This window comes from Anas platyrhynchos, chromosome 18 (genome assembly GCF_047663525.1).
Source record: "Anas platyrhynchos isolate ZD024472 breed Pekin duck chromosome 18, IASCAAS_PekinDuck_T2T, whole genome shotgun sequence".
In the NCBI taxonomy this organism is placed as follows: Eukaryota; Metazoa; Chordata; class Aves; order Anseriformes; family Anatidae; genus Anas; species Anas platyrhynchos.
Window position 1 is genome coordinate 7,861,399 of NC_092604.1, and position 27,708 is coordinate 7,889,106.

General features: G+C 48.1%; 1 protein-coding gene across 4 annotated transcripts in view; it reads left to right on the top strand.

The window, feature by feature from the left end:
* The window catches only part of COL27A1 (collagen type XXVII alpha 1 chain), a 153,728-nt gene that overhangs the window by 22,672 nt on the left and 103,348 nt on the right, over positions 1 to 27,708 (top strand). For all 4 annotated transcript variants that reach the window (XM_072025311.1, XM_038188066.2, XM_027470675.3 and 1 more), the window contains 5 exons: positions 7,071 to 7,124; positions 14,995 to 15,048; positions 20,001 to 20,054; positions 22,085 to 22,138; positions 27,229 to 27,273. In XM_072025311.1, coding sequence (XP_071881412.1) covers positions 7,071 to 7,124; positions 14,995 to 15,048; positions 20,001 to 20,054; positions 22,085 to 22,138; positions 27,229 to 27,273 — 261 coding nt within the window. The remainder of the gene's footprint in view (positions 1 to 7,070; positions 7,125 to 14,994; positions 15,049 to 20,000; positions 20,055 to 22,084; positions 22,139 to 27,228; positions 27,274 to 27,708) is intronic.

A 27,708-nucleotide genomic window follows, 5' to 3' on the forward strand; every position in this document is an offset into this window, starting at 1 on the left:
TTTCAGAGCAAGCGGTGATAAATGCTCCGTGCCTGAGTAATTACCTGGCACCGTCCTCGTGCTGTTGGGCAGGCGTTTGAGGTGAGGTCAGTGCAGCCCTTCCTGGCCTGGGGGCGATGCCGCAGCCCTGGATGGGGCAGGTCGTGGGCTGGGACCTGACGTGTGAAGTCTGGTGGGAGGACAAGGTGATTAATTCACTTGTCTGCTCGTGCTGCCTGGTACGAGGTCTTTTCAAGACCCTGTGAAGACTTCAGGTATCCCACTGCGGGCAGAGGAGGGTGTAGGAAAAGCTTTTCAGCAAGGGCTGGGGCCGCCTTGGCTGTGATCTGCGTGCCAAGGCAGACTGGCAGCCCCCTCTCCAGGAGAGGAGAGAGGACCAGCTTTCATCCAGATCGTCCCCAAATCGGGGTGTGATTGACAGATGGGGACGAGGCAGCGATGACTCAGGCGCTGTGGTCTCTGTGCAGTTTGTGAACGGTCCCAAAATAACCGCGGTGCAACCTCAGCCACGCAGAGGGGCCCCTTCCCCACGGTTGAGGGATGTGTCCACGTGGTTAGAGGAATACAAGCAAGGGGCTAAAAGGGGACACCTTCACCTGGGAGTAAAAGGCAGCACCGTCTGTGGATTATCTGCCCTAAAAGACCACCACGGTGCTGTGCAACAGGAAACGGAGGCACTGTCCCACATGCAGAGCATTAATGCTTCAGGAATGTTGGGTTTTCTGGGTAGCCAGAGGAGGGAGGATAAAATGCTCTTTTTAAAAAAAAAAATAAAAAATTGCTTGGGAACCACTAATAACCACAAGCATTTGGGATCTCTGCTCTGAATCTCTTCTGGAGAGGGGAGGAATGGTGCAAAGAGCCCCCAGGCCTGGCGCTAGGGCAGTAGCTCAGCACTGACTCAGCACTTGGCAGGCGTCCCGCTGCGTGTCCCCATGGGCATCACTCAGGTTTTGGGGCAGGCAGGCTTGCAGCGTGCCCCCAGTGCGTGAGCAGCTTGGAAAGCCATGAAAGAATAAAAGACCAAGTTGTGTTTTGGGGGCAGCATCTCCAGCCCTGGCAGAGCTGCGATGGGACGCGCATTGAGTCCTGCCATGGAAGGGGTGGTGGTGGCTGGCTGGGGCTGGGGCTATGGCAGCAGTGGGCTTGTTGGGGGGCATATGGGGCTGCAGCCCCCTCCCCTGCCCACCAACAGGGATGCTCATGCTCCGGGCATGCCGTAGAGCTGCAGCAACCCCTTGCCCTGGTGCAGCCATGGTCTTGCAGGGCTCCATATAGCATTACCAAACGAGGAAGCTTATCAGACACGTAGGAGCGCCAGCAGCCCCTGTCTGCACAGCCAGGTCCCCGCGTCCGAACCCCGGTGGCAGCATCCCAGACAGGTGTGGCACGGCGCTGGCAGGCAGCATCATTGCAAAGGCAGATGTTTCTGAGCCCGTCCCAAGTCTAGACTGCTCCAGCTGCCATCTTCCGCATGAGGAGTTTGTCTTGGAGCCCGGCTGCTTTTGTAGAGCAGCAGTCCTTGCCAATTCAATCAGCGTGGAGGGGAGAGAGAGGTGATTGGGAACGCTGATAAAATATGAAGTGCCTATTTCCAGTCCTCCTTGTACCAGAAAAAGCTGCTCAGGCTGACAGTCTATGATAAATTAAGGAACACACAATGTGTTTGAATGTCTCTTAATGAATGAGTCATGTTTTCTTTTGAAAAAAAAAAAAGAAAAAAGAAAAAGAAAGAAATTGCATGCTTTGTATAATACATGGGAAAAGTTTTAGCTTCACTTATGCAGTTGGGTCATAATTTTTTGCTAATTTAACCAAAATTATCCCCAAAGGGAAAAAATCTTGTAGGCAAATGACTAAACATCAGAGAGCTCTTATGTGCATAAGACAAAGTTCATTTTGAAGAGTAGTCATTGAGAGTGTGACTGAGATAGATGTACTGCAAAGGATGTGGGGATGTGTTATACGAATATATATAGTTATAGTTATTTTATAAACCTCTAAAAATAGAAAGTGAGTGATAGAGAATGGGATCCCTCTATTTCTTCACACCCCTTCAGACTTCCTTCCAGGGTCTGGGATTGCTCGAGCCTCTGGATTTCTCATGCAAAGTCTGTTCCTGAAACGTCTGTAGAAAAGCGTTTTTTATCAAGCTGGAACCCAAATCTTTTGCTATGTATTGTGCTGCCATGCTATGAGGAATCCAGTTGTGGACAAGGGCTTTTCAGTGAGAGGTGTTGCCCAGACCCAGAATAAACATCTCTTTCTTGCGGAAATGGTATTACAGGACTGGCTGCCCACCAGCGTCTTGGTTTCTGCCAGAATTTCGAAGGCTTTTGTTTATAGCCTGGTTGAAACCCAGATGTGTCCAAATTATAAAATAATAAACCTGCCTCAGAGAAGAACATGACCAAAGTGCTGGACTTTTTTCTCCAAACCTCCAGATCTGTTTCAGGCAGTGGTTCAAGCTGGGTTTTGGTTCAGGTCTTGTCTGCTTCCCTGCACAGTGCCTGGCAAGGGCAGGGAGGTGAGGAGGGGCTGCTGTGTCTTTTGGGATGAACTTTTCTTTTCTGTTCTCCTGAGCAGAGAAATTCTAATTCCAGTGCTGCCCCTGCAGCTGCTCAGTCCCTTCGTGCTGCTGCTTCCCAGATGTTCAAAGCTAAGCAGTGGATTTGGGGCAGTGGCCTGGCACATGAAATGTGCCTCGTCTGCCTCCAGGAAGGAAAGGCAGGTTCTCGGTCTGCAGGGATAAATAACATCACTGCTCAGGGTGCCAACCTGGGGAGAAGCTTTCAATGCATTTTCTGAATTTGCTTTTAAGGTGACTTTACTACGTGTGTGAGCATCTAAGATGGAGGAGTGTTGCCTCTTCTCTCTCCTGTTTGCACACAGCAGCGTGCCTAGCTCTGAAATGCAGCCGTTTCTGGGATAGAGGGGAATGGAGCCACTGGTGCTGAGCATGGGAGGCAGAAGTACAGCAGAAAGACCTTAAAACACAGATGTGTCAGCCCATCAGTGTGCTCTGGAATGTGAGCTGAATCGTGTCCTGGGCGGTCATCAGCTATTTACTGCCAGGCTGAGTACCCGTCCCTGGGGAAACAATTACAGAAATACTTTGCTAGCTGAGCAATCCGAATCAGTAATCACCCAAAAGGAAGAGAGTCATTTCCCAAACCACCAGCACTGATTCCTGTACCGATTATGCTTTCCTCGAAGCTCTCCCCAGACAGGCTCAGCCTTGCTCTGGTTTTGAGACCTGAAGACACCTCTGCTGCTGGGTGCTGCTGGGGCAGGGGGAGCCCTGAGGAGGGTCCCGGTGTGGGAAGGGCAGGGGGATGAACAGGCTGATCTCAGCAGCAGGAGGAAACGGTGAGATTTCGCTTGTCCTCAGGGCCTGATGTATTTCAGTTTCAGACAACCTAGCTTAATTTGCAATTTGAAGCTCAAAAAGCTAAGAAAAAAAGTCCTTTTTGCGCCAGAAAGTTTCCCAGCAGCAGCTTAGAATAAATCCTGTAATCATTTGGTGGGATCAGGCATCATTGCTAATGCTACCGTGGGAAACTGAGAAGGGTTAAACTTCCATGTGGCTGCCACGAGCTGCTCCACGGAGCTGTTCAGGCTGGTTAACAGCTCTGCTGCTTGGCTTGAGAAGAGAGAGTGTCTGCTTCTGCCACGTTTCTCCTTGATCTCCCATTTTGCTTCGTGTGATAGCGGGCTGTGTGTTCCCTGCCACCGGTTTGCAGCAAGGAGCAGGCAAGAAGCCAGGGAGACAGGACCCAAGGTGCGAGGAACGGCAGCTTGCTGGAAGGCTGCGGGAGGCTGTCAGCTCTGCTGGTGTTGCAGAGCATCCGTGCAGAGGGAGGGCAGGAGGAGTGGTGTGCTCCTCCAGCTGCCAGGGAAGGGAAACTCTGCCTCTCTGAGCCCTTCCCACTGCTCACAGTGGGCTTCCCCAGGGATGCTTTCAAGGGTTACGATGGAAAAGGTGCACACAGGCTCTGTTTGGTTCATTTAATGCTTCCCCGCATCCCCACAGCGGGGTGAGGATGGAGTATGGGGACTGTCTGGGCACTACCTGCAGGCAGAGCCCGGCTCCTGCTGCGTGGCAGCTCATGGATGGATGTCTCTCACTCTTGGTGTCTCAGAGCTTTGTGTGTTAAGTGGGACAGCATCCATCGTCTGTAAGTAGCTGGGCCCCGGTCCAGCCTTATTCTTCTCTGGCTGCCTCTACGGATGTGCATTTTTCTGCGTGTGTGTTTCAGCACTGCTCTCCCCAGGCAAAGCCAGTTGTCTGACGTGGGCCTCGTGTTTGAAAACCAGAGCTGGATGACACAGAGCCTCATGTATGGGGCGCAGGGCAGAGGAGAAGTGAGTCACGAGGAAGACACGGTGTGTGTCCCATCCAGTCCAGCTACCAAGGAACCACGTGAGAAAGCAGAGCGTGGCCTTGCAGCGTGTCATGTTCTACAACTACATGTGTTCATCCAGCTACCCCCATCATCTCCATCTTGCCTTGCTTATTTATCTGTTGTCACGCTCTTGTCCAATGCATATTCACTGTGGAGTTCTGACACCTTGTGCTCATCCTACAGTCACCTTATTCCTCTTACTCTTCACGAGAGGAAAAGAGGTTGTAGGAAAGGCAGCAAATTAAACCGAAGCAAAGTGGAAGGGACTCCAGAATAATGCACAGCTCCTTCTGTGCTGCCCCAGCTATCTGCTAACTCCATATCCCCGCTCCAGTGCAGGTGTTAACTCTGAATTTTTTTTAGCTTCATTGTGTTCTGAACAGCACACGTTTTTGGAGAACATTTTAACTCAAGTGGCCAAGTGCAATTGCAGCTGCTGTTAGCAGGAAGGTAGGAGAGGTCACCTCGAGTCTGGTATGCAGGAACACATTTCTCAGGCAGTTGCATCTTCTCTTTCACATCTCCCTTTAGGGGTGATTTTTTTGGTGGAGAAGAGGTTAAGGACTTGAATTAATCTTTGGTAAACTCCATTAACTGTCACTACATCAGTTGCATTCATCTTCTGATAGTTATCTTCCCAACTGAAAGGGCAAGGGGATTTTTTTAATAAAAGCCTGGATTCTGGAGCACAATTATGCGTGGGGCTTAAAAAAATAGTACAATTGTGTCTATTTGCACAGCTGTATAATTGTGTTATGTGCGGAGCCCTGAGCTGGCACAATGGCAAATTAAAAAGTTGTGTGTATTGCTAAAATGAGGGTCAGCTGTATCAGTGAGGGTTGTTGATACAAGGAGCAGTAATACTGTGTCGGGCAGCAGCAACTCGCAGAGGGGTCAGATAAAGTGTCCCAGGCCACAGAGGCTGGAAATCTCCAGGACGGGGAGCAGCGTTGGGTAGCAGCAGTGAGCAAGAGCAGTAGAAGTGCATCCCCACGTGTCTCAGAGCAGGGCATTAGCTGTTCTGTGCTCTGTAGGCTTTTACACCTCTAAATCAGTCTTTTTTTTTTTGATGTTTTTACAGCAGATAGAAATAACTACAGAAAGAAATGTTCTGGTTCATTTGATGTCCTGTCAAATTAGTAGCACAGAGGGAGACTTGCCCTGGGCTTTGTTTGCTCTTCCCCCTGGCTTTTCCCTACTGTCCTGAGGTTTGGTTGGATGTCTTTTAAAATCTGTCTCTTACACCGGTATTTTATTGCTTACCCGCTGTACCTGAGGCTGGTAACATCAGGGGAATGTTCCTTTGTCAGTTACCTGTATGGTTCGGGCAGGTTTTCTCTGTTTGCAGTCTTAGGCTGGGTAGGAGCCTTGGGGTAAGGATCTCCAGGGTTTGTTTTTGTTACTAAATCCCGCACTTGACGATTGGAGAGCGTGAACTTTCCACTCCTCAGGGCCAGCAACACGCAGCAGAGCCTGAGCAGTTCTGCCTGGAAGCCCTTCAGCAGCAACGGGGTCAGGCCTGCAGCGGGCCCTGCCGTCGGGCATTGCATTTCTGCAGGGAAAAGCTGCTGGGAAAGAACCGAGGCCGTGTCGGCACCGTGTGGTCTCAGGGCACGAGCAGCACCTGCTCCGTGCACTGCACCCAAATTCCCCCCAGCACGCTGCTCCCTCACCGCTGCGCCTTGGAGAGCTCAGGCCGCCTTCCAGACATCCTTCAGCCGCCTGCTCTGGACCTCTGTCCTCCCTAAATGCTCTGAAAGCCCAGCTTTTGTAACCAGCTACTAGAATATAAATCCTCTGGGAGACGCTTTAATTAACAGCTATTGTTGTTAGCCATGTTTGGCTTGGGGGGAAAGGCGTTTTGCAGAGCTATTAGCAGTTGCAGGCGGCTCTCCAGAAATCGGAATTCTCCAGTCCATTGAAAAAAATAAATAAATACATAAATGAATAAATTCCAAGAAGTTCAGACCTCGCTGGTTAAATGTTGTTTCCTAACCTGTTTCAGATCAGCGTGCAGCTGGGTGGCTGATATCTCCAGCTTGTTCTCACCCCCTTACAAGAGCCCCCGCTTCTCTGACCTGTCTGCCTCCACCTCTCCTGTATTTCAGAGCCGTGCTTAGGAATTCCCAACACCGACACCAATTTTATTACATTTTATAGCACGCTGCTTTAAAATATGAAGTGCTTGGGTGCAATTAGGTGGCAACTCGTGTCGGAGCCGACAATAGCAGTACACCCTCAGGCGGTGTGTGTTGGAACCCATGGTTTATTCCAGCCCACCCTCGCCAAGGTGCTAACACGTCGCTGCTGCTGTGTGCCAGCACGGAGCAGGAAACTGGGGCTAGGAGGCAGTTGTGTTACCCCTGCCTTCTGGGATGCTGGAAGTGTGAAACATGGCTGTGCACAGGGAAATGTGGCCCTCAGCAGAGAGATGTGAACGCTCTGCCTCCGCTCTGTGGAAATACGTGCTTCTGCAGATGTTATGGGCACGGCTTTTAGCCCCTTATAGTGATAGTATAAGTTGAAGGTGGATTCCGGCCTTATCATTACATGGTCCATGTTACCAGGTTTTCTCCAAATGGTTGCGTTATGGGTATTTATGAAGCAGTCAGGAGCAATATCCTGATGTAGAGCTGTTAGTAATGCTTATTTTTATTTTTTTAGGGTCCCCCAGGTCTGCCGGGCTTACCAGGACCACCTGGCAAGAGAGGTTCCCGGGTGAGTGGTTTAAAAACTTCCGTTTCTTTCCATCTGTACTTGTATCCACGTGTCCTACTGCTCCAAGGGCTGGTGTGTGGTCCTCTGGCTGAGCAGGGATTGCTTCAAGCCCCACTGCTGAGGTCTGCCCTTCCTCCTTTCTCCCCTTCCCTGCTAAAGGCTTTCAGGATGCCACAGCTTGGTGATCTGCAGCCTCGCTGAGCTAAGGTTTGACCTCAGCAAAGCTGGGGATGAATGTTTCCAAATGGCTGTCAAAAGGATGAGGAGTCCCATCTCTCATTTGGTCTCCAGGATCCCTTCCTTCTTGCAAACTTGCTGGTACTGGCTTTGGCTGCTTTTTGCCTGTTCTCCACTCTTCCTAGACTGCTTCCTTTGCAGTCCTTCACTGTCACTGTGCCTTCAGTAGTAGGACCATGGTCTAAGATCAAGGACTCAGCAGCAAGGGCAAACTTCTGTGTTTCCCAAACCAGAGACTTGCTCTGACTCATTTTCAAGATCTACAACAGAACACCTGAGCTGTCCTACAAGATTTGTTGCAAATTCCTGATTTTTTTCACTCCCCACACTAAAATCTGGTGCAGATCTTTGAGCAGTGGATGCCATGCTGAGGAAACGCCTGGAGCTGAGCGCAGCAGCTAGCTGTGCTATGTGAGAAAAGCTTTCTGCGTTGGCCTAGCTGCAGAAATAGTCTCTTAAAGCTGGGCAGCGTGCCCTACCTCGATACGGTTAACTGTTGGCACATTTTCGTGGCAGCCGTGTGCCGTCCTGCAAGGTATGGTCGTGGAGCACATTTCCTGAGCACTGCACTGATGTGGGTTGGGAATCCAACAGATGTAAGTGTCTGAGGCTGAAATAAGGGAATATTTGGATTTGTGATCCAGGCAGCATCCTGGCCTGGCAGCAGAGGGAGATTTGCTCACACATACTTGGCTCGAACTCAGCCCTATGTAATGTCTTTAAAGAACAACCAAGAGGCTAAGAGCTAGAGGGTTGTGCGTTCCCCGAGGACACTTGTTACAGTCCTGTGAGATCTTGCAGCAACTGGTAAAGATAAATGCACCTCCTTTCTGTAACAGTTAAAAAAAAATAAAGGTCTGCAGGACCAACTGCAGCACAGACATGGATATCAACAGACCTGAACGCTGACTGAGGCTGTAAGCATAGGGCACTAGATAGCATCAGGCTTGAGACAAAGCGTTCCACATCAGATACGGGTGTTCCAGTGCTAGGTTAAAGGCAGGGCTAGATGATCTTAGAGGTCTTTTCCAACCTAAATGATCCTATGATCGTGTTCTTTGGTGAAATATCAGTACAACTGGTCATGCAGCTCCAATGTCTTCTGCTTACCAATGTCTGAACAGCGACCACATCAGCAGATGGCCTGGAGTTTGCCATTATTAGCAAGTCCCCATTAAGGCTGAGAGTTTGGTCTTACCCCAACTCACTGCTCACAGGGGGTGTTTGGTGTTACTTTTTGCAATCCTGTGGTGTGTAAACAAATTGTGTATCTGGAGCCCCAGCTGCATCCCCTGCCTGTATGAATGGCCAGCTTTCACCTCTAGCTCTGAATTCCACTACCTACCAAAACTTGAATTTTTCTAGAAGGAAAAAAAAACATCGTGGAAACCATGTCGCATCTCAGTGTTACTCCCCAGCCGTGGCATGCTCCATCCTATATTTAAGACAATCCCCTGAAAGACAATGAGCAACAAAGGATTTCTGAGCTCAGGCCCTGCCAGAGGTGCTGAGAATCAGCCCAGAAAAGAGTTCCCAGTTAGGAAGTGCTCAGCACAGCTGAGCCTGGCTTGACTCAGGCTGCTGCAAAGAGGCTGTGCTAATTTTGGGAGGGGGCAAAAGGGTCACTCTGTAAATGTCTGGCCTGGAGCACTGGAGACAAAACTGCTCTGTGCGTAAGATATTTTGACTTTGCAACATGTTTCTAGTATTATTTTTTTTCCCGTGGCTCTTCAGGGTTTAAAGATTTAACTGCAAGGAAGAGGAACTGCCAGAAACTAAGACATGCTTAGGGGAATTCTTGCATCTTTTGCTTTTGTTGTGCATGACTCACTTAAAAATAAACGTGCAACACGGCCGGGGGGATGTTCTACCTCTGCTTTCCTTGCTCCTCAAATGAAGCAGCCACACAATTTTTATACCAGCCCAGCCCAAGGGCAGCCCAAGAGGTGTCCCGTGAGGCTCCAGCCCAAGCTTGGACCTCCCGAGGTGGGGGTGAGTACTGTGTGCAACTTGCAGCGCTGGGTGCCAGGGGAAAGGATGGATTTCTTCTTGTCACCAATGCAGTCTATGGCCTAGAGCATGAGACATAATTGCCCTTGTTGTAGCTTGCATAATTTCTACATTATTAATGACTGTACAGTAACTTGGCTTATTTGAAAATCTAGCTGCAGCGATTGACTCATGACCTTCTGTAGCTGTGAAGTCCATAAAGTGTCTGTCTTGCTGATGTAGCGCAGTATTTCTACTCCTTTGAATTCTGTATCGCCTCTGTTTTATTTCCCTTTCTCTCCTCATATTGGTCAGAGTAAAATGAAAGCTCAGCTTAGCCTTTGCATTGAGGGTGAGACTGGTCAGCGACAGTTTGTATGAAAAGCTGGCTGAAGCCATGACTCTGCCTCCTGGTTTCCAGCAGATAAATCTCTCTGGACTCATGCAGTCAGAACGTTGCTCTCCATGTAAGCAAATGCCCTGGTTTACAGTAACAAATGCCAGCCTGTGAGAGCACGAAGGAGGCTGGGTTTGGGCGCATCTCAGCGCTCTAGTGCAGCATGGCTTAGAAGCCAAGTGGGGAGCAGCAGTCTTCTTGAAAATGCCATTTCCATGATTTTTAAATGTTGACCCCCCCATTTTAAGACAATTCAATCAGTTGTATACCCAATCACTCAGAATCAGAGGTCTACTGAGAGACATTCAGGATGCATGCCCTCCTCTGCGACCGCGAAGGCAGAGAGGTTTATTAAAAACAATCCGAGTGTTTCTCTTCCTCCCTGTTGCAAAAGGGACTGACTCCAAGGGAAAGGAGTTAAAATGCTGCCTGTTAAAGTGCCTGTCGGAGGGGAGGCAGTTTTAGTAGGGAAGGTTTTCCCCAGGTTCCTGTGATGTGGAAGCACTTTGCCAGGCACAAGGTGGGATGCGTTTTCCAAGCAGCATCACTCAGGCACGCACACAGCCCCCCAAGCAGCTCAGTGCAGGTCGTGCATCGCACTCCAGCCCGGAGCAGTTTTTTTTGGTGACCTTTACACTCCTTCAAACACCGAGGTTTAGCGGGGAGGTGGCAGCTGGGCTGGGTTGTGCTGGCGGAGCTGTGCTAACAAGCTCTGCAAGCAGCTGCCAACAAGGGGCTCCCTCTGGAGCCGTGGCTGCTGCGCTGCCGGAGCTTCTCCGCCTCACCCCGGCCTCGAGCAGCTTCGCTGCAGGGCTGCCCATGTGCTGGGCTGCCAGCATCTTTGTGTTGGTCACAGACTGTGGCTCATTGCAGTCCTCACTGGTGTAATTAGGCCAGAGAAGTGCCCACAACTTGATTCGACTGCAGAGAATCCTGCGAAACGTGGTACTTGGTTTTAACTGGTGCTTTTCGGACAAGTGCTTCATAGACCCTCATTATCTGTCACCTCCCCCCGGTGTAAAGGAGACCCTTATTATTTGTCCTCCTCCTGTGTGATGGAGACAGAAGTCAATGTGTGACAGGAGTCCAGTTGTTGGCTTCACTCCCAGGAGAGCAAGAAGGAGCCATGGTCTGAGCTCCTAAATAACATAGGGAGCCAGGTCCCGCTGGAAGTCAGCCTCCCCTTCAGAAAGGTGAGCTCTCAGGTACCAGGGGAGTGTTTTACCCAAGGGAGGTGTTTTACTAACCATGGCCATGCAGAAGGCCAGAGGCACAATTTGGAATAAGGCCCCAAAGCCTGGCGTGCTGCAGTTGTTCCAGCCCCTCAGACCACTGCAGCACAAACCCAAAAGGATGGGTGAAGGAAGCACACGAGCATTCACTGATGCTCTGGGATGCCCTTACCATCCTGCTGTGAACCGTAGCAGCTTGAGAGATTGCAAGGTCCCGGTATAACACGTCCCTGTTACATTTGGCCTGTGGTTGCAGAAAGTCTCCCTTTCCTTCAAAATGCAGGGCTTCCCCCCTAAAACAAGCAAGAACTTAGTCAGCTCTTCAGGCTCCCCGGTATCCTCATTCCATGAGGAAGATTTTCCAGTTTCTGAAAAGAAGTGTTTGTTTGGCTTCACTATAAATATTTAGCTCATTTTTCAGTGAGCCAAAGGTCAGAGTGGGATCTGTAGGTCAGGAGCAAAGAAGTCGCTTTACTCAGTGAAACCTCAAGACATAATGGGTTTTGAATGAGTGGTCATTCCTCTGACTGAAGCCTTCCAGCATTTAGCAGGAGTTTGGAGAGTAATTCCCCGCCTCGTGACTGCTGAAGGGATGGGGGCAGCTGTGCACAGTCCCACTTTTGTTAATTTTTGTGGGCTGTGAAGCAATACACATAAAAGCGCTTCTGTGAGCAGGGTCCCATCTCCAGGCACGTCACCCCGAGGAGCTGGATGGTGCAGCGCCGTTCTCAAGTGGCTCTCGTTCACGGGAAAGACATTCCAGGGAGATTACAAAACACGTCACCTTTGGGAAACCCTCCTCACTTGGAGAACACATTCAGGGATTGTTCTGTCCTCGCTGCTGCAGAGCCTTGGGCTGCTGCTGCCCCTTGATAACATTTTCCATGGAATTTGTGGTGCAGCTTTTGGGTGATATCAGATGCAAGGCAGCTTGTCGCTAGGCTGGGTTGTTTCAGCAGTTATAAAGGAGTCAAAGCAGGTGGGTAAAGGCACATTTGCAAATAGTAACGTGCTGTGGGATTTTTTGACCCAGTGGTCTCAGCATTGTCCTACCCTGTGTGTAGAAAAGAGAAGCAAAACTAGTATAATGATGATAAATACATTTAGGAGGATCCTCATTTCTAGATATGAGTGGGGAATTGAATTAAATCCAGGACAGCCTGAGTAGAATATAGCAATTAGCTGTAGACCTACAGAGCAATTAACTCTTGAATGGCTCCTCCACGGAACAGGAGCTATTTCAGGGAGCACCGGCTGCAGGCGGGCAGTTGTGCTGGGCGCAGCAGGAGGAGAGGAACCAGCATTGGGCAGGGTTTAATAGAGCGAGGGTGGGGAGCTCGGGGGCATGATGACTCTTACTGGGGTTTGCAGATCAGTGCGTGGATTAATTTATAAGGCCTGCCAGTTCAGATTTCGTACTGCTAACAGCTCCCGAGGCGGATGCTGTCCTGTACCTTTTGTTACTCAGCCCAGCTAACTGTACCACGCTGCATCTTCCAACTCTGCCAAGAATGTGGGTGTAAGCGTAGATTCAGGACTAACCATGTTGGAACACATCAAGATCAGTTATTTTTACCATTTTTAGGACTATTGCCAGGCTACGCCCTTTTCTCTCCGCAGTTACGAGAGCAGTTTAAAATGTCTAACACAGCCCCTAGATTTGGTTCCGGCAGTCACTGGTGTGCCAGGCTGGACTTCCCACTGTCACCCCATCAGCAGGATGTGGCTGCTTCTCGCTAGGATGAGACCACATTGGTCTTTGGGAACAGGATGGGGTTCTGATCATATCTTTGCTCAGATTACACACTATGAGTCTTGTTGAATTCAGTGTTAAAGCCTCCATCTTGTATGTCAAGAGCCTGTTTTTTTCATAATCACACGTTTTATCCCTGGATACTGGGACCAGATGCTTTCTCCAGTCTTTCCTCCTTTACAGTTCCACTTCTGGTTAAGACTTTTTTATGATTATGTCGCTGTGCTTTGGTTTAGCTCTGGAAGCACTGCACCAAATTTGGCTGGAGGAACGATTCGTCTCCTATCCAGGAGCTCTGGGTGGGCGGCCGAGCTTCCCATGTTCCAGGTTTCCTCCTGGAAACTCTCCCTGTCAGCTAGGAGTCACACCAAGCTGTTCCCTCCAGTCTGACGCTGTTTTAAGCCTGCCCCAGGCTATGGTGGAGCACAGATTTCAGCTAACTGCACTGACGTGGGCTTAGAGCCAAGCTGCCGACTTCGAAGTTGAATAACAGCTGAATTCCCTCCTCAAATCTAGCAGTAGCCTAAATTTACGAACCCTGTTCAGTGCTACCTAGATTATTGCTTATGTATAAGTGCTTTTTAGGAACTCATCCTTTATAAAGGCTTTCCTGTTCTGGTTTCTGCCACTTGTATTGATTTTCATCCATATTTAGGACCTGGAAGACTTGGGTTCAGGTGCTTTTGCTACTACAGGCTTGCTGAACCACCTTAGGCAGCACGTGAAGTCTCTGCATCCCACCCAGTGAAGTGGACAGATGATGCCATGTTTTACTGGGGAGATGAAGTTATTCAAGACCACTGGGTGCCCGTGTGCTGTGGTTGCAGCAGCTATATGGGTTTTCAGATGATAATTTGTCATTCCAAGTCCTTAATTTTAATTAAAGTTCTTTCGGTTTCATTGAAAATTCACAGCCAGGCTAAACTATCAGAGAATTTCCGGCTGAAAATCTGGGAGGAAATTAAGAATGGGACAATAAAAGTATTTGGGTAAAAAATGTCCTTTGAAAAGTTCAGTCTCAGCCTTTTAATTGAACAGCTTGTTACAGCAGAGCAGCATGGGTTGTGAAATAGTGCTGAGCACTCATCAACTGTCTATACCACAAGATACAATAGCTAGACAAAAAAGCCTTTATTTTCTATTACAGTGTAGTAAAAATAAAACTGAATAAACATTAGCCCACTGATACTCTTTCAAAAGAGGGCAGGGGCACTGAACTTGGCTGGCAGTCGCATGTTTAATTGCAGCGATCTTCCTCGGAAATCAGATCCTGAAGACTTTGGCCCTACATATGCTAAAGTGCTTATTGGAAATACTACAGCTTACTGAGAAAGTGCTTGACTGGCTTTTTATCCCCCAGCCTGTATTCCTCCTAGCTGGAGGGTACATTAAAGTGCTCCTGACGGCGGTGTAAAGCTCACACAGTGCTGGCAGAACAGGAGCCCTTGGAATTGAATCTTCAGGTTGTTTCATCTCCCAGGAACGCGTTCAAGAGGACTTAGAATTATTATTACTTCTGCCTGAAAGGTTAACAGATCTTTTGTGCTATATACAATCCCAGGATAAACTATTCTTAGCTGCTTATTCCAGATAATTCCTTAAATAGGCTTCGGAAAATATGCAGAGTGCTTTTAAAACATGATGTAAAAGGAGATACCGGTGTGTGTGACCTAAGGTGGATACCCTGACAGTGTCAATGGCTTCTGAGACCTATGCAAGAATGCCAAGTTAAATGGTTTAACCGGGGTCCTGCCTCCTCACCTCCCATTTTACTGTCCTGCCATCCGTTCTCTTCCAGGCCTCTAAAGACAAAAAATTTTTTGCCTTGTAGGGGAAAAGAGCTCATCTTAAATAAATAGCCAAGCAATTAAAATTTTCCTCTTAGTAACTACTTCTGTTCTCTTCCATTTTCACCAAAAAAAAACCAACAACTTGTTACCACCCCCATGCCCTTCCTCTGCCCTCTGCCTACCTCCATCCCTTTTTGCTGGGACTCCTTGCGCAGCTTTCCCTCCCCTGACCCCAGGTAGCTCCTGTTCCTGGCCATGGGATGTTTGGTGTCACTGAATCGCCTCATTGGCATGTATCTTGTGGGGATAAGTAAATGTCACCTTCTGTACAGGTGAGGAACAGGTGGCTGCTGTGAGGAGGGCCCTGCTGATGCTGTGTCTCGGCACTGGCAGGTCTGGCCTCCTGCATCTCTTGTGACTGCCATGGACATCTGCCTCTTGACTAATGTTTTGTGTTTGTTGTGTTTTTTAGGGTCCTCCGGGTCCCCACGGAAACCCTGGCTTACCTGGCCCCCCAGGCCTGAAAGTAAGTATTCGTTGGCACGAGGAGTTTTGCCGTCTCAGAGCTTTTGCCTTCTCATTTCGGAGACGTACCAATAGGGAAAGTTCAGCCTTTTTTCATCCTGCCCCACACAAAACAGGGAGAAGCTGAAGCCATTTATCCCTTTCCCTCTGCTCGGCACAGGCCCTCCAGCAGCACAGCACAAGCCTTTTCCTGTGCCTGTGGGAGACCCCGCTGTGCGCCTTCGTTCTCGGTTCTCCCTAATTTCAAACACTGCCTAATTAGGATCCCGCTGAAGCTCGCTCTGTGCCAGGGAGCATGCTGCTTTGCTGAGATGAGGGCAGCGGAAGCCTCCCACTCACAAAGTCGCACTACGTCCTGATTTGCTCACTTTATTTCTCATGGATCTTGTGGCCTGTTCATCTGCCTGCACATCCACACAGCAGTGGGGGGCCGGCAGCACCCGCATCTCCTTTGCCTTCCTCCTCCTGAAGGTCCCTCACCTCTCCTTCCATCTGCACAGTTCCTGGGCAGGCAGCACTCTTCCCAAACTGCTTGCTCCTAGATGTCCTCATCTGTGAGTCACCTGTGAGGTGTCAGTGCCAGAACCCAATGTTTTGCCCTTTTTATCCTGTGCACGTATCCCCCCATGGTGCTGGGGACATCCCCACTGCCAGGCCCCTGCCCTTGCCCGGGGACATTCACACACATTCAGCTCCAAAGGGGAGCTAATTCAGTCTGCTGCAAAATCCTCCAGAAAGGTGTTTGAACTCCCAGCTTGTTCCTGCGTGCGAGACTTTTTGCTGCCTAAAGTCTGTGAAGTTCTTGGGAAATTTGTTTGCTTTGTTTTGGTGTCATCGGTTACACGGGAATAGATTTATGTCTCGTAATGCTTTTCTGGGGCCAAACTGTCGTTGAGTTTCGAGGGGCAGAGCTTCGTAGAGGTTTTCACTAACAAGGAAGCTGCAGGATGTTTCAGCCAAACACAGAGAAAGGTGCAAGCAAGATTCCTTTCTTTTTATGATCTCATCAGTAGGCAGAGCCGTTAGAAGCACTGCTGATGCTCTGGGAAAAAGATTCTGGAAACCTGGCGTGCTGCCATTATGCGATTAAAAATTAGGCACTGGAGACGTGGTGGTGAGCAGCAGCTGTTTTAAATTCTGAAGTATGGCTATATGGCCTGCAAAGTGAGGCCGTAAAAGTTCTATATCTCAGTGTTCTGCATTTATTCTCCATCAGTGATTTCCAGATCACACTTGCTGAGTTTTACAAGTCAAATCAAAGTCCTTTTTACCTAACTTCCAGGCCTGCAAATTCAGTCTGATCCAATCTGTTCAATCAAACTGTTTTTTTATGCAACAGAATTTATTTATTTTTTAACTTTAGTCCAATACCTTGTCAGAAAACATCATTTGGCTGTAATAAAGCTGTATTCAGCTGGCCTCCTATTAGAAATTAAAACTTCCTATAGCTCTTTCCCCCCATCCTGCTGAACAGTCTGTCTGGCAGCAGAAGCCCTCAGCTGGGGGATGGCTGTAGCAGGCAGCAGCAGAGATCTGGTGCCACCAGTCTGTACTACGTAGTGTAATTTTACCCAGGCACCATTTGCAGGATCAGGCTGTTGTCCGTGAGGCTTTGTCACAAGAAGCATTGAGTTTGCAAAGGGATCTGAGAGCTGTAGCTCAGCCTGGGCCCAGGTGTAACTCCACCTCTAGTAGCTTCTAGAGCCTGTGAAGCAACATTTGCAAGACCTTTGCATGTGAAGCAGCTCTTGGAAGATGTGTATCAGTTCCCAGGGCTTTGACTTCCCTCCTTGCCTTAAGTTCTTAGGTGTTACACCAGTCCCAGAAGCTGGGAGTCACAGAAAAATAAAAAAAAGGTATTTCACCTCCTTACGTTTTAAATACCAATTCCCTTCACCAGGCTTGACAAACCTGCACCTGGAACCTGGTATCTTCTTAGCACATCCAGCCCATAGCCAAAATTACGGATTGTGAAGGGCAGCCCCAACCAGAATTTGTGCTGGGAGCCTTCAAGTGGCAGTGCCAGCAGGGCCAGGTCTTCCCTGGACAACCATTAATAACAGGGAAAAAAAGGAGCAACTTGGGAAAGGAAACTGAATTTATCAGATAGATAGAGTTTGGAAATAATGACTAACACCAAGTCATTGTCACTTAGGAAGTAACCCAAGAGCACAGTTTTTATGAGCTGAATTAACAGAGCAAGGTCGGTCAGTGCCTACGTACAGGGGATGTGATTCAGCTCTGCAGCTCCCCGAGATGTCCATGTGCATCTTTTCTCTGGGTGCATTGTGCTGGTGCACACCGGTGTTGTGTTGTCAGACTATTTCTGAATCCATCCTGTGCACAGCACACCTTGTTCTGGTGGCTGGAGCTGAGCACTCACAGGCCCTTGTACTGAGCAGGCTAAGCTTGAACTTAGCTCACTTTGCACAGAGCTGTATGTAGCTGTTGAGCCAAATTCCCACTGATCTGTTTGGGCACGCTTCCACTGACTTCAGTGGCAGTACACCCACTCGTGCCACCCGAGAAATTAGCTCATCCTGCTTTTCTCAGCAATTTATAACGTGCAACACTTTAAAGAGGCCTTCCTGCCACTTCTTGGCATTTCATTTTTTTGTCCTTGGCAGTTGCAACATTGCTGTTGTATCTAATTAGAAAAGACTGATTGTAGCAGATAACCTCTTAAGCAGATGCAGACATATATTTGGCTGGGGATGCTGGCTGTGGGATCTGTAACCTGGTGGGGAGGGCAGGAGGGGCGTTCTTGCTGATGAATAGATGCAGCTCTGAGGATGTGCTAGGAGTGTTTGGGAGCGAGAGGGACGTTACCTGTCCGGCAGGGTGTGTTTTCCAAAGGCACTACAAGAGTTGGGTTTGTGTTTCTTATCCAGAAGCCTTTGCCTCAGATGTTGGTGTGTTCTGCTTAGTTAGCTGCTCTGAATAAATCTCTCTTGTTACGGCGCGAGGCAAAGTTGAATTTTCCTTTTAGTGAATGGTTTGGCTCTGATGCCTCTGGTGTTTGAAGTACTATTAGGGGGATTGCAAAGCTGAGGTGTTTAAATTGCACAGCCATCAACTTCTCTCGGGTAGGGAAGAAAAACAGAAGAAAGCAATTTCTTCCTTTACAACAGGAAGGGGTAAGCGAGAGGCTAGTGGGCAAGGTGCCGATGGACAAGGTGTAGGGGCATCCTCTTGTTGCAGTTGCTGCACAAGAAGAGCTGGGCACTTAATCCTCAGTCTCAGCCCTCTGTCCTCTCTGGCCCTGATGCAGTCTTGTTGATTAATCTTAGGAAAGTGTGATCGTGCCGTGGCCAAGCTCCCCCCCTGTGTGAGGACTGCAGCAGTGTTGAAAATAGAAGCGTGGTATGAGGCACAGTCCTCGCTAACATGGTCTGGAGCTTTCCAGGGAAAAATGTGAGAGGCTTGTATTCCTCTGCATGGCTTGGAGTCATCTCACGGAGCACGTTTGTGGAGGGTGGTGGGTGTCTACATGCAGCAGTATGTTCATTTTGCAGTGTAGAAATGAATACCCTGTGATCTTGACTGCTGTAATCTGTTCCAAGCGGTGATAGCACCCACAGCCTGCTCAAAGAGTGGGAGAATTGCCCTGATAGCAGCTGTGTGCAAAGCAAGATCGCCTGCATGACTTCAGTTACTGCTTGGAAGGCAGGCAGCCTTCATTCAGGATCTGTACAGACGCATCTGCCTTGAATCAGCAGTGCTCCCTACAGTCCGTAGCCAAGCAGTCTCTCCCTGAACCTTGCAGCTTGTGATGGATGGTGAGCAGGAGAAGGGGAGACAGACACTCTGCTAGGTGGGAAGTATGTCTGGGAAGTCGTCGCAGTGATGCTGCATGGAAAATCAGCTGGCCATAGCTAGATCTTTGTGCTGTCAATGAGAAACGCCAGGTAGTAAATATTATTACTCCTTTGTAGGATCTCGCTTTCCCTCCAAGCACTCCACTTGACAAAGATTAATTACCCCTTACAACTGTCCTGTGCTTTGGGTTAGTTTTGAATCCCAGGCTGCCGACGTGGCATGCAGAGATAGGGACTTGTTTGTGATCCCAGGGGCGTTACACAGCCAGTGCCTGATACTGTCCTGGCCGTGCCAGCACGATGTTATACAGACCTAAGCTGCTGGGTGTGCTAAGCCTTACCTCTCCCCTGCCAAAAGAATCTGGCACGCTTCAAATCTCTTCTCCTTTTTCCTGCTTCTGTCTCTTAACCTGTTAGGTACACACGCCACCTTTCCACTGTTAAAGATTTTAAACTGGGATTTTCAAAGGCATCTACTGAAATTAGACGTTCATATGCTGCTGAAATTCCAGCCTGGGTTTGTCAGAAGATCGGTCTTCAGTTGTACTTTCTCTCGTCACGGTTGTTGAACAAAAAAATAATGCATACTGCCACTTAAGATAAAGTGTGCCTCTTCCCTCTGCCAGCCTGAAAGCCTCACAATTGCTCTGGCTGCTGGTGCTGTCTAATTAGTGTAACTTTCTCTCCAGTTTCATCTATTCCCCACAGTTAAAGAAAGCAACAGCAGCTAGGAAGTTGTTAAGAAGGATGGTTTAGCCACAGTAATAGGCTTGGTAATTATTTTTGTGATGGTACTTGTAGACAAGGAAGAAATCACAGCTGTCTAGTCTAATAAGTATCAAAAGTCCTGACGTTGCCGTCTTCCAGATATCCTTTCTTTAGTCAATTTAATACTGTCAAATACTATTTAAAACTCAACCCTTTAGCAGCAGCACTCACTCACCCAAACCAGCCCCAGGAAAACAGAGCTGTACCTAGGGGCTGTAGGGATAGCTCTTTAGGAGTAGCACTTGAGATGCGAGGACGAAACAGAGATAAAACCATGTTTTTCTAATTTGGGGGCTTGGTGAAAGCAAAACAATGTCTATGGGCAGGATCCTTAGATTATGTCATTAATTTAAGTTTTTTGTTTCAGGGTCAGAAAGGAGATCCTGGGCTGTCGCCTGGAAAAGCTCGCAGTGGACAGAAGGTAAGACTGACCAGTCTGCACAGGCATTGAGACTGTTGTACTGTAAGCCCTGTGCATTCATGTGGAGGGGGTCCGTACTGCAACCATAAGCAACACAGACACTCAAGTAGATTGTGGACTTAAAATTAAGACTTAGTAGATTGTGGACTTAAAATTAAGACTAGTCCTGGATTCAGGACTAAAGAGTCAGCTAAGGTAGTGGCCACAGTGCACTGAAGTGCTTACTGCCACAGCTTCTTGTCATCCAGGTGTTTATCTGTCTTAGGTGTAAGCTACAGCCCAAATTTAAGTCCCTGCTGCTGCAAGCATGCGGCTGCTTAAGCTAGGTGCTTAAATAGTGAATATACATCTGTGTGAGATACAGCCACACACCGCCGTCTCTGGGCATGCAGCTGTAGAAAGAGGCAATCCCAATACACTCAATTAAAACCTTGAAGGCAAAAGAAATGATGTTCTTGCTGAGGAGCAGTGCTTTGCCTCCCGTCACAAACGCAGCCCGCAGCAGACTGCTGCTCTGAGAGCAGCTTCGCTGTCTCGCTGGCAGAGAAGGAGAACTTCTCAGACCACTGCACTGCCAAAGTGTGGATCCTGCTGTGTGGTAACCAGAAGCCTTCCCACCAACGTCTCCTCAAATTGACACAAAGCACACACAACTGGGAAGCGTGGCTGCTTTCTGGATGTAGCAACTGTTAAGGATCAGAGTTCTCCTGCTAATTCCTTTCAATGAATTATGAGCCCCTTTTTTGCTGTTTCACAGCTGAGTGAATTTTACTGAAGCAGCAAGGCCTCACAGAAGTCTAGAAATGAATAGAAGAGCGATCAGAGCTTCCCAACACCTACCTCAGTTACTTCTATCAGTAGTGTCTGCACAATACTTTGTAATTCATGTTCAGGCAAGAAGCCTGCACCTCTTCCTTTCATCATATGCCTTGCTGTAAATTCACAGCTAATAGAAAGCATCAGCCATGAAGAGCTTAGGCCCTTCATTTGAAACCAGATGCTGCAATGAAGTAGTGCACGCCACACAAACACGAGATGGAGGGTGACACTAGCACACAATGAGATGGCTAAATCTGAAATGATGCCTTTAACTTAACAGCACAAGATGCCTTTTGAAATGTCGGGTACTATATCAGAACGGCATCACATGGAAACCATCCACACGGACAATCTGGAACTGTTCTCTTGTAAGCATGCTTAATGTAAGAAAGGGAGAGATCCAGATCACTTTCAGCTCATGTTAACAAGGCTTTGTTCCTGTTAGCAGTAATAGAAACAAGAAATTTCCAGCAGGACTTTGGAGTGATGCCTAATTTTCAAGCTAGATAATCCAAGTGTTAGAGACCCTAAAGGTTTGATCCTAATCAGAGGAGGCCAAAATGTACTTGTGCTAATGGATCAGATGTTAGAGAGTTCTCACACCAAAGTGCTCTTTCTATGATGATTTGGATTTGCCAGCTGGGAAGTGATGCAATCCCTTTTCAGAAGTGCAGGCCACTGAAAAACCTCTCCCAAGAGCAGCCTGTAAAGTTTCAATCCATGTTACATAGGCAGGTTAAATACTTACACCAACAGAGCCACCTGAACTGGAGCCATGAGCTGAGCCAGCGTGGTAGAGCAATACGAGCAGAACCACAGGATTTGGCAGGGGGTATCTGTTGTTTTTGTTGCATTTAAAAGCTAGAATTTTCTTGCCTTGGAGATTTAAACACCTATCGAAAGGCAAATGAAGCAAGTGGCTGAATAAGAGCCTTTTTTTAAAAAAAAAAAAGGCATTCATTCTGCTGGTGAAAAGCTGGGCTCCAGCAGCAGCTGTAACTAATTAACTGGGTTTATAATTTATATGAGCCAGTTTAAAAAGATGGTGTTTAAATCTACACTTCTTACCCATTCTGTTTTTGAAGAGTTGCAATTAGAATCACAAATATCAATAGCTGTGTACTACCATAGGCAAAATAATTTTAGTAACAGTGTGCTAAGCACAGGGACAATGTTGCTGAAAATTAATGCGACTTGCTTGCTTCCTACAGGGAGATGTGGGCTTACCTGGTTTGACTGGGTTCCCTGGACCGCCTGGTAGAAAGGTAAGTGTGTGTCCTTTTCTAATGGATAAAATCACTATTGTTAATTTAAATTGCCTTCCTCTAACTCTAGCTGAAAGATTCAATTAAGCACTGGTACCCAGCAAAAAAAGTCTTCTGCCTGTTTCACAGGTGTGTAAACCATGACACAGGGCTGGAGCAACTGCCTGGGGGTTGTAACAGCAACACTCTGTATGAGTACAAAATGAAATTCTGAATCCAGGTTTCTCTTCCTTCTTTCTATTTGGTGTCCACTGCACCACATCATCCCTCTGCGCCCTGACACTGGGTCCTCATCAGGAGGCTGAGTTCAGATCTGGCTCAGCTCATGTTAACTGGGTGGACCTAGAACCTACATCAATACTCAAAGGTTGGATTCAGGACAGGTTTAGGCACTCCAGGGGAAAACCTGACTGTCTCTCCTGCTAAAGCATATTTCAAACAACACATATGTAGGCCTCCCCTCTATTTTGCCTGGAGGCTGACAGCACCAGTCAGGTTTTGCTTTATTTGCTTCCACGTTGATGTTTCAACATTAGCATTGCCAACAACATGCCTATGCCTAGAAAACGACACACGGGGATAGAGCACAAGATCCTTCCATCCTTTATGTTGCAGCAGAGCATGTGCATGTGTTCACATGTACAAGTCCACACTGCAGTACCTTAGTGATCCCTACCTTGAGTCCACACCTTTCATACATCAAGGACACTTCAGCTGACCTTCGAGCTCCAGGCTGTTTTGGCAGGTTGGTTTGGTTTTCTGGAAGCTGTTGAAGGGAGCTGCTTGATAGTTGGGCTCAGCAGACATGACTCTCCTTCCCAGCGAGCCAACATTGACAAGCCGAACAGTTAAATTTAGCACTCTTGGTTCAAGCACTTTTGGTCAATGGGCCGTTCAAGATATACTGCTGTTCTTCAAGCCAATTAGCTGCACACAAACACCGCCTCAAGTATGCTTTAAGACTGTAGGGAGAGAAAAAAGCTCTGGAGGAAGCTAAAAGAAACCCTTCCTCTCCATGACAGCTCGCTGTATGCTTTATATTGGAATCAAACTGGCAAGGGTAGGGGACTGCGTTTATGTTTCTACTTCCAAAGCTGATCGTGCTGTATGGAGCTAGGAGTAGAAAAGCGATTAATTATCCATCTTTTGCTGTCACAAACAACTTCTAATAAATAAGGTGCAAAGAATATCATTTTCCTGGTATAACAGCTCATAAAACAAAACCTTGTGGTTATGATCAGCAAAATGCAATGTCAGGAGAGCAAGGCCTCATAGTGGAAAAAAATGGAGAAGGAATAGGAGATTGAACAAACATTCCTGAGTCCAGCACATGGCCTTCACATCTGATCTTGGCTCCCCTAGGACAGGATGAAGGCAGGGTATGCTTCTGTTTCTCTGAGTAATGAACAAGTTGGATGCAGAATTTTTTCCTTTGGTACAGCTTAAAAAAAAGTACCTCCCAGTAGCACTAGCCTGGCAGTGGTTTTGGTGTAACCTGGCTTTTATTAGCATCCTGTATTAAGAAAAAAAATAATAAATTACAGCTGCTGGAGAAATGTTTGGAAAAATCTTTTTTTATTTGGATTCCCTGCTGGCATTCTCCCAGTGAAAATATGCTGGTGTTTGGCCGAAAATAGGCAACACAGCTTGGCTACCAGAGAACAGCTACGCCTTGGAAATGGACATCCCTCCCTCTGACTCCATGGGGGACAGTGAAAAGAGCTATGAGGACTTTGATCTGAGAATTCTGTGTAGAAACTTTCGGAGAGGCAAAAGAAACAAAACACTTCTCGCACTAAATGAAACAAATGTCTCAGCAGCGTGAGCTGGAGCCACAAGCAAGCGGCATACGGTTTTGGACAGCGTGGCTTACACCACAGCGCCTGCCTCGTGGATACACACCTTTGGCTCTTTGTAGGACCAGAGAGCCTGGTCTGCCATGCGCAGACATCTCAGCAGCACTCGCTGCATCGTTACTGTTGGCCTCAAACGCTGTGGAGGAACCAGTGGTTGTAGCAAAGTGCAAGGTTGTGCGGGACAGCAGCAGTGAGAGAGAAGCAGCTCTGCTGAAGTCACTCAGGGAGTAAAGGCAGAGCTGTGAATTGGTCAGTGCTTGAAAACACATCGTGTCGTGCTGATCTCACTCACTGGCCTCTTTACTCCTTACATTTCCTATCAAAGTGCAGGATGGTTCCTTATAGCCAGGATAGCGTGAATTATAAATATCATCACAGATGAGCAAATCCTTCACTGGAGTGCAATTTCCTTTCTAAATCACAGCCCTTTGTGTTGAACACCCTGTAATCATCAGGAAGTGTTTGGATAAAAGAGCAAATGCAGTTGTTTTCATACCCTCTGCCCTGTCATTTTAGAGCTATTTGAAGAGGATTTAGCAGGTAAATGCTTTCACATTCCAGCTAACTTCAGCATATGCAAGCTTTTCTGTTTTCTCCTCATTATAATTAACCTGAGACAGAAATAACTGCAGTATACCGTCAAGAAATGCACATTTGAAGCTTCCCAGAGCTCACTATAAGTAGTGAAGAGGATATTTAATAGGATGCAACAGTAGTAGAGTACGTATTTAACTTCAGTGGAATTCACTTACCATTATAGAGATAGCAGTGCAGTGCTTGGCGCAGACATTAGCTCAGGTCGTGCTTTGAGTGCCTGAGGGGCTCTCCCCAAGCAACCTGCCCTTGGTGGACTACAGAGGCTTGAAATCCCTGTCCTGCAGGAACCCAGACCAGAGCAGGGTGATCCAGAGCAGCCAAGCCAGGCACCTCTATCTTGTCTGGAGGGAATGAGACTTCTCTGGGGGTGTATATCCATGGAGGTAACTCCTCCAGCTCTCTGGAAACAAACGTAGTTCCTGCTCCAGGCCAGAGGAGCTGGGCAGAGGCCCCAGGAAGAAACCCATGGGCTCCATGCTGCGCCAGGGAGCGTCTGGCCATGCTGAACCCCGGGCTGTTTGCACTGGCAGCTCTCTGGAAGGGGTGAGGTGGGCACCAGAACAGACGTCCTTGGCCTCACAGCACCCTGCTGGTCCCAGCTGCAGGGACAGGCCGTGTCCGGCCTTCCACACCCGGGCGGGTTTGGAGCTTTGCAATCCCAACAATCTCCCCTCCTTTCTGGGCCTTGTCCAGGAGCCAGAGAGCAGCTAAACGTGACAGGATCTCGAGGGGCAGACTGCTGGAGGTGTGCAGGGGATCCTGTCTGCTGGTGCTGCTCCAGCAGCTGCTGGGCACTGCCAGTGTAGGAGCCATGGGCTGAAACATGCTAACAGTGTTCGGAGAAAGGACCTTCTAGGAAGTTCAGATAAGGGCCAGCCGGTAGCCAGATGGTTTTTCAGATCATCCACCGCCTTCTCGGGGGTGTGCAGCTCAGAAAGAGCAGGCCGTGATACATCAGCAAGGTTGAGCAGGGGAGAGATGCGGTGAGAAGGGAATTGACGTTTTTCCAGGCCAAAATGTCTGAAATAACGAGCGAGGAGGAATGCGAAGGGGAGTGGGTAGTAGCCAGGATGGCTGAGAGCATTGCATACCTCCGCCAGCGCAGGCTTAGGCTGCAGGTCTAAAATAGCCCATGGGAAGAATAAAAAAGCAGTTAAGCAGAGGTGTGGACCTGGGAGCAGAAACAGGCCTGGGTTCATCTGGTGAGGGAAGCGAGAGGCTGAGGCCGTGGCCAGGGCTTGGTCAGGGCTTCCAGAGCAGGGGGCTGCTCCCCGTGGGCTTCGCAGACAGGCAACGTGTGCGGGAAGCCCTGGGCTGGGACAGGGCGAGGAGCAGGGGCTGAGTTGCAATTAGCAGTTGTAACCCACCCTGAAAGCCTTTTGTTATTTCTGTAGTATGTGCGCAAGGATTATTTCTTGTTTGTTTTCTCTGCCCATTTGTTTCAGGTTAAATTTTCTGCCCCCCTCCCTCCTTTTTTTTTTCAGTCTTTCTAGTAGCCCAGCTAAACAATCATCTCTCTAACTGAATTTAATCTTCTAATCTGCTCTGACTCCACTTGACGGAGTTTTGATTTATTTTAAATAGCTGAAGTAACATAATAAAGGGAAACAAAAAAATCTGAAGTGCCTGCCACTTGCAGTATTTAGCCCATGTTTGGAGAGAGATTAGCTAAATCCTGGGGAAAGGGAACTGTCTTAAAATACATACTGATCAGTCTGCAGCTGAACAGGCTACCGTTGTAAAGCTCCAGTGTCTGCATCTCAAAAAAAAAAAAAAAAGGGAAACTGAAGCAGGTTTATGAAAGACCTGTGAGAATGATTTGAAGCCTGCAACACCTGCCAGCTAGCAGGATGGATTAAGAAACTCATTCAAACTAATTCAGCAGAAAGCAGGTTAAGAGAGAGCTCGCTCACCATTTTGGGTAGCTTGATAACAAAGAGCTCTGCATGTTGTCATACCTTGTAATAATTAGATTAGAAAAGCTGGAAGCTAGACAAGTTCAAGCTAGAAACCAAGCTGAAACTTCCCATGACAGTAAGTGGTTTTGGAGCTTTTTCCTATGGCATTTCAACTTCTAAAGCAAAAGTGAGAGCTCTCTCTGAAATGCGAGTGACCCACTTCATGTAAGGATTGGTGCAAGAATTGCCAGATGAAATTACACAGGAATGATCAGTGCTTTCACCGTGGGCTTGAGATCTGCAGTTGAGATCCAGGCTTTTCTGAAGGCAGCAGCTCAAGTCCCTCAGATTGCCCAAAGCCAATGCTTTACCCTACAGGCCTGTGGTTTCCTAAGGATGATGGATAACAGGGTGGATTAGGAATAGCCAGACCTGACTGTAGCTACAACTGTCTGTCTGTTGATGGAGCAACTCCTTCTCAAGTAGCCGCCAGCCAGACCCTGGTGGTGCAGGCTGCTGCCACACTTCCTTGCAGCACAGCCTGGGACCATGGGCAGGATTTGGGCTGTGCAGACAAACTAGTACGTTAAAAGGTTATGATCGTGTAGTGCTAGCCCATATGCAAAGACCTACTTCTTGTCAGAACTTCAGTCCTACCTGCAAAGAGAAATTCAAACCAAACCTTATATACATAATCATTTTTGTTTTCTAATTCATCTTTTTCACCCTATTTCAACAGGGATATAAAGGCTACCCTGGACCACCAGGTCACCCTGGAGACCAGGTGAGTCTTCTCAGTTTCCTCAACCTGCAAAGAGGGGTGGATTGACTGACTCTGCTGCTAGTTTGGATCCTGTACAGCCTGCTCAGTGTGGACAGCCAGCTCCTGCCAGGGGCAGCTTGGTACACACAGGGGATGCACAGTGAGCTCCCACACTACCAGGAGCTGTGCACACACACTGAGCATCAGCAGGTTGGTGAGAGGACACTGCGTTGAAGTTTCTAAATTGAATTTCTAATTTTTATTGCTCGACCACGTTAGGTTTATGTGGTGGAAGAAATACCAGCTCACCCTATTCCCCACTTTTTTTTTTCTTTTACATTAATTTCACCTGGAGTTTACTAGCAGCATCATATTAAGTACTAACATGTATTTCCCCTCCCAAAGCCCATTCCCCCTCTCCCCTTTTCTATCCCCCCTTTATTTGGTTAAGTCTGA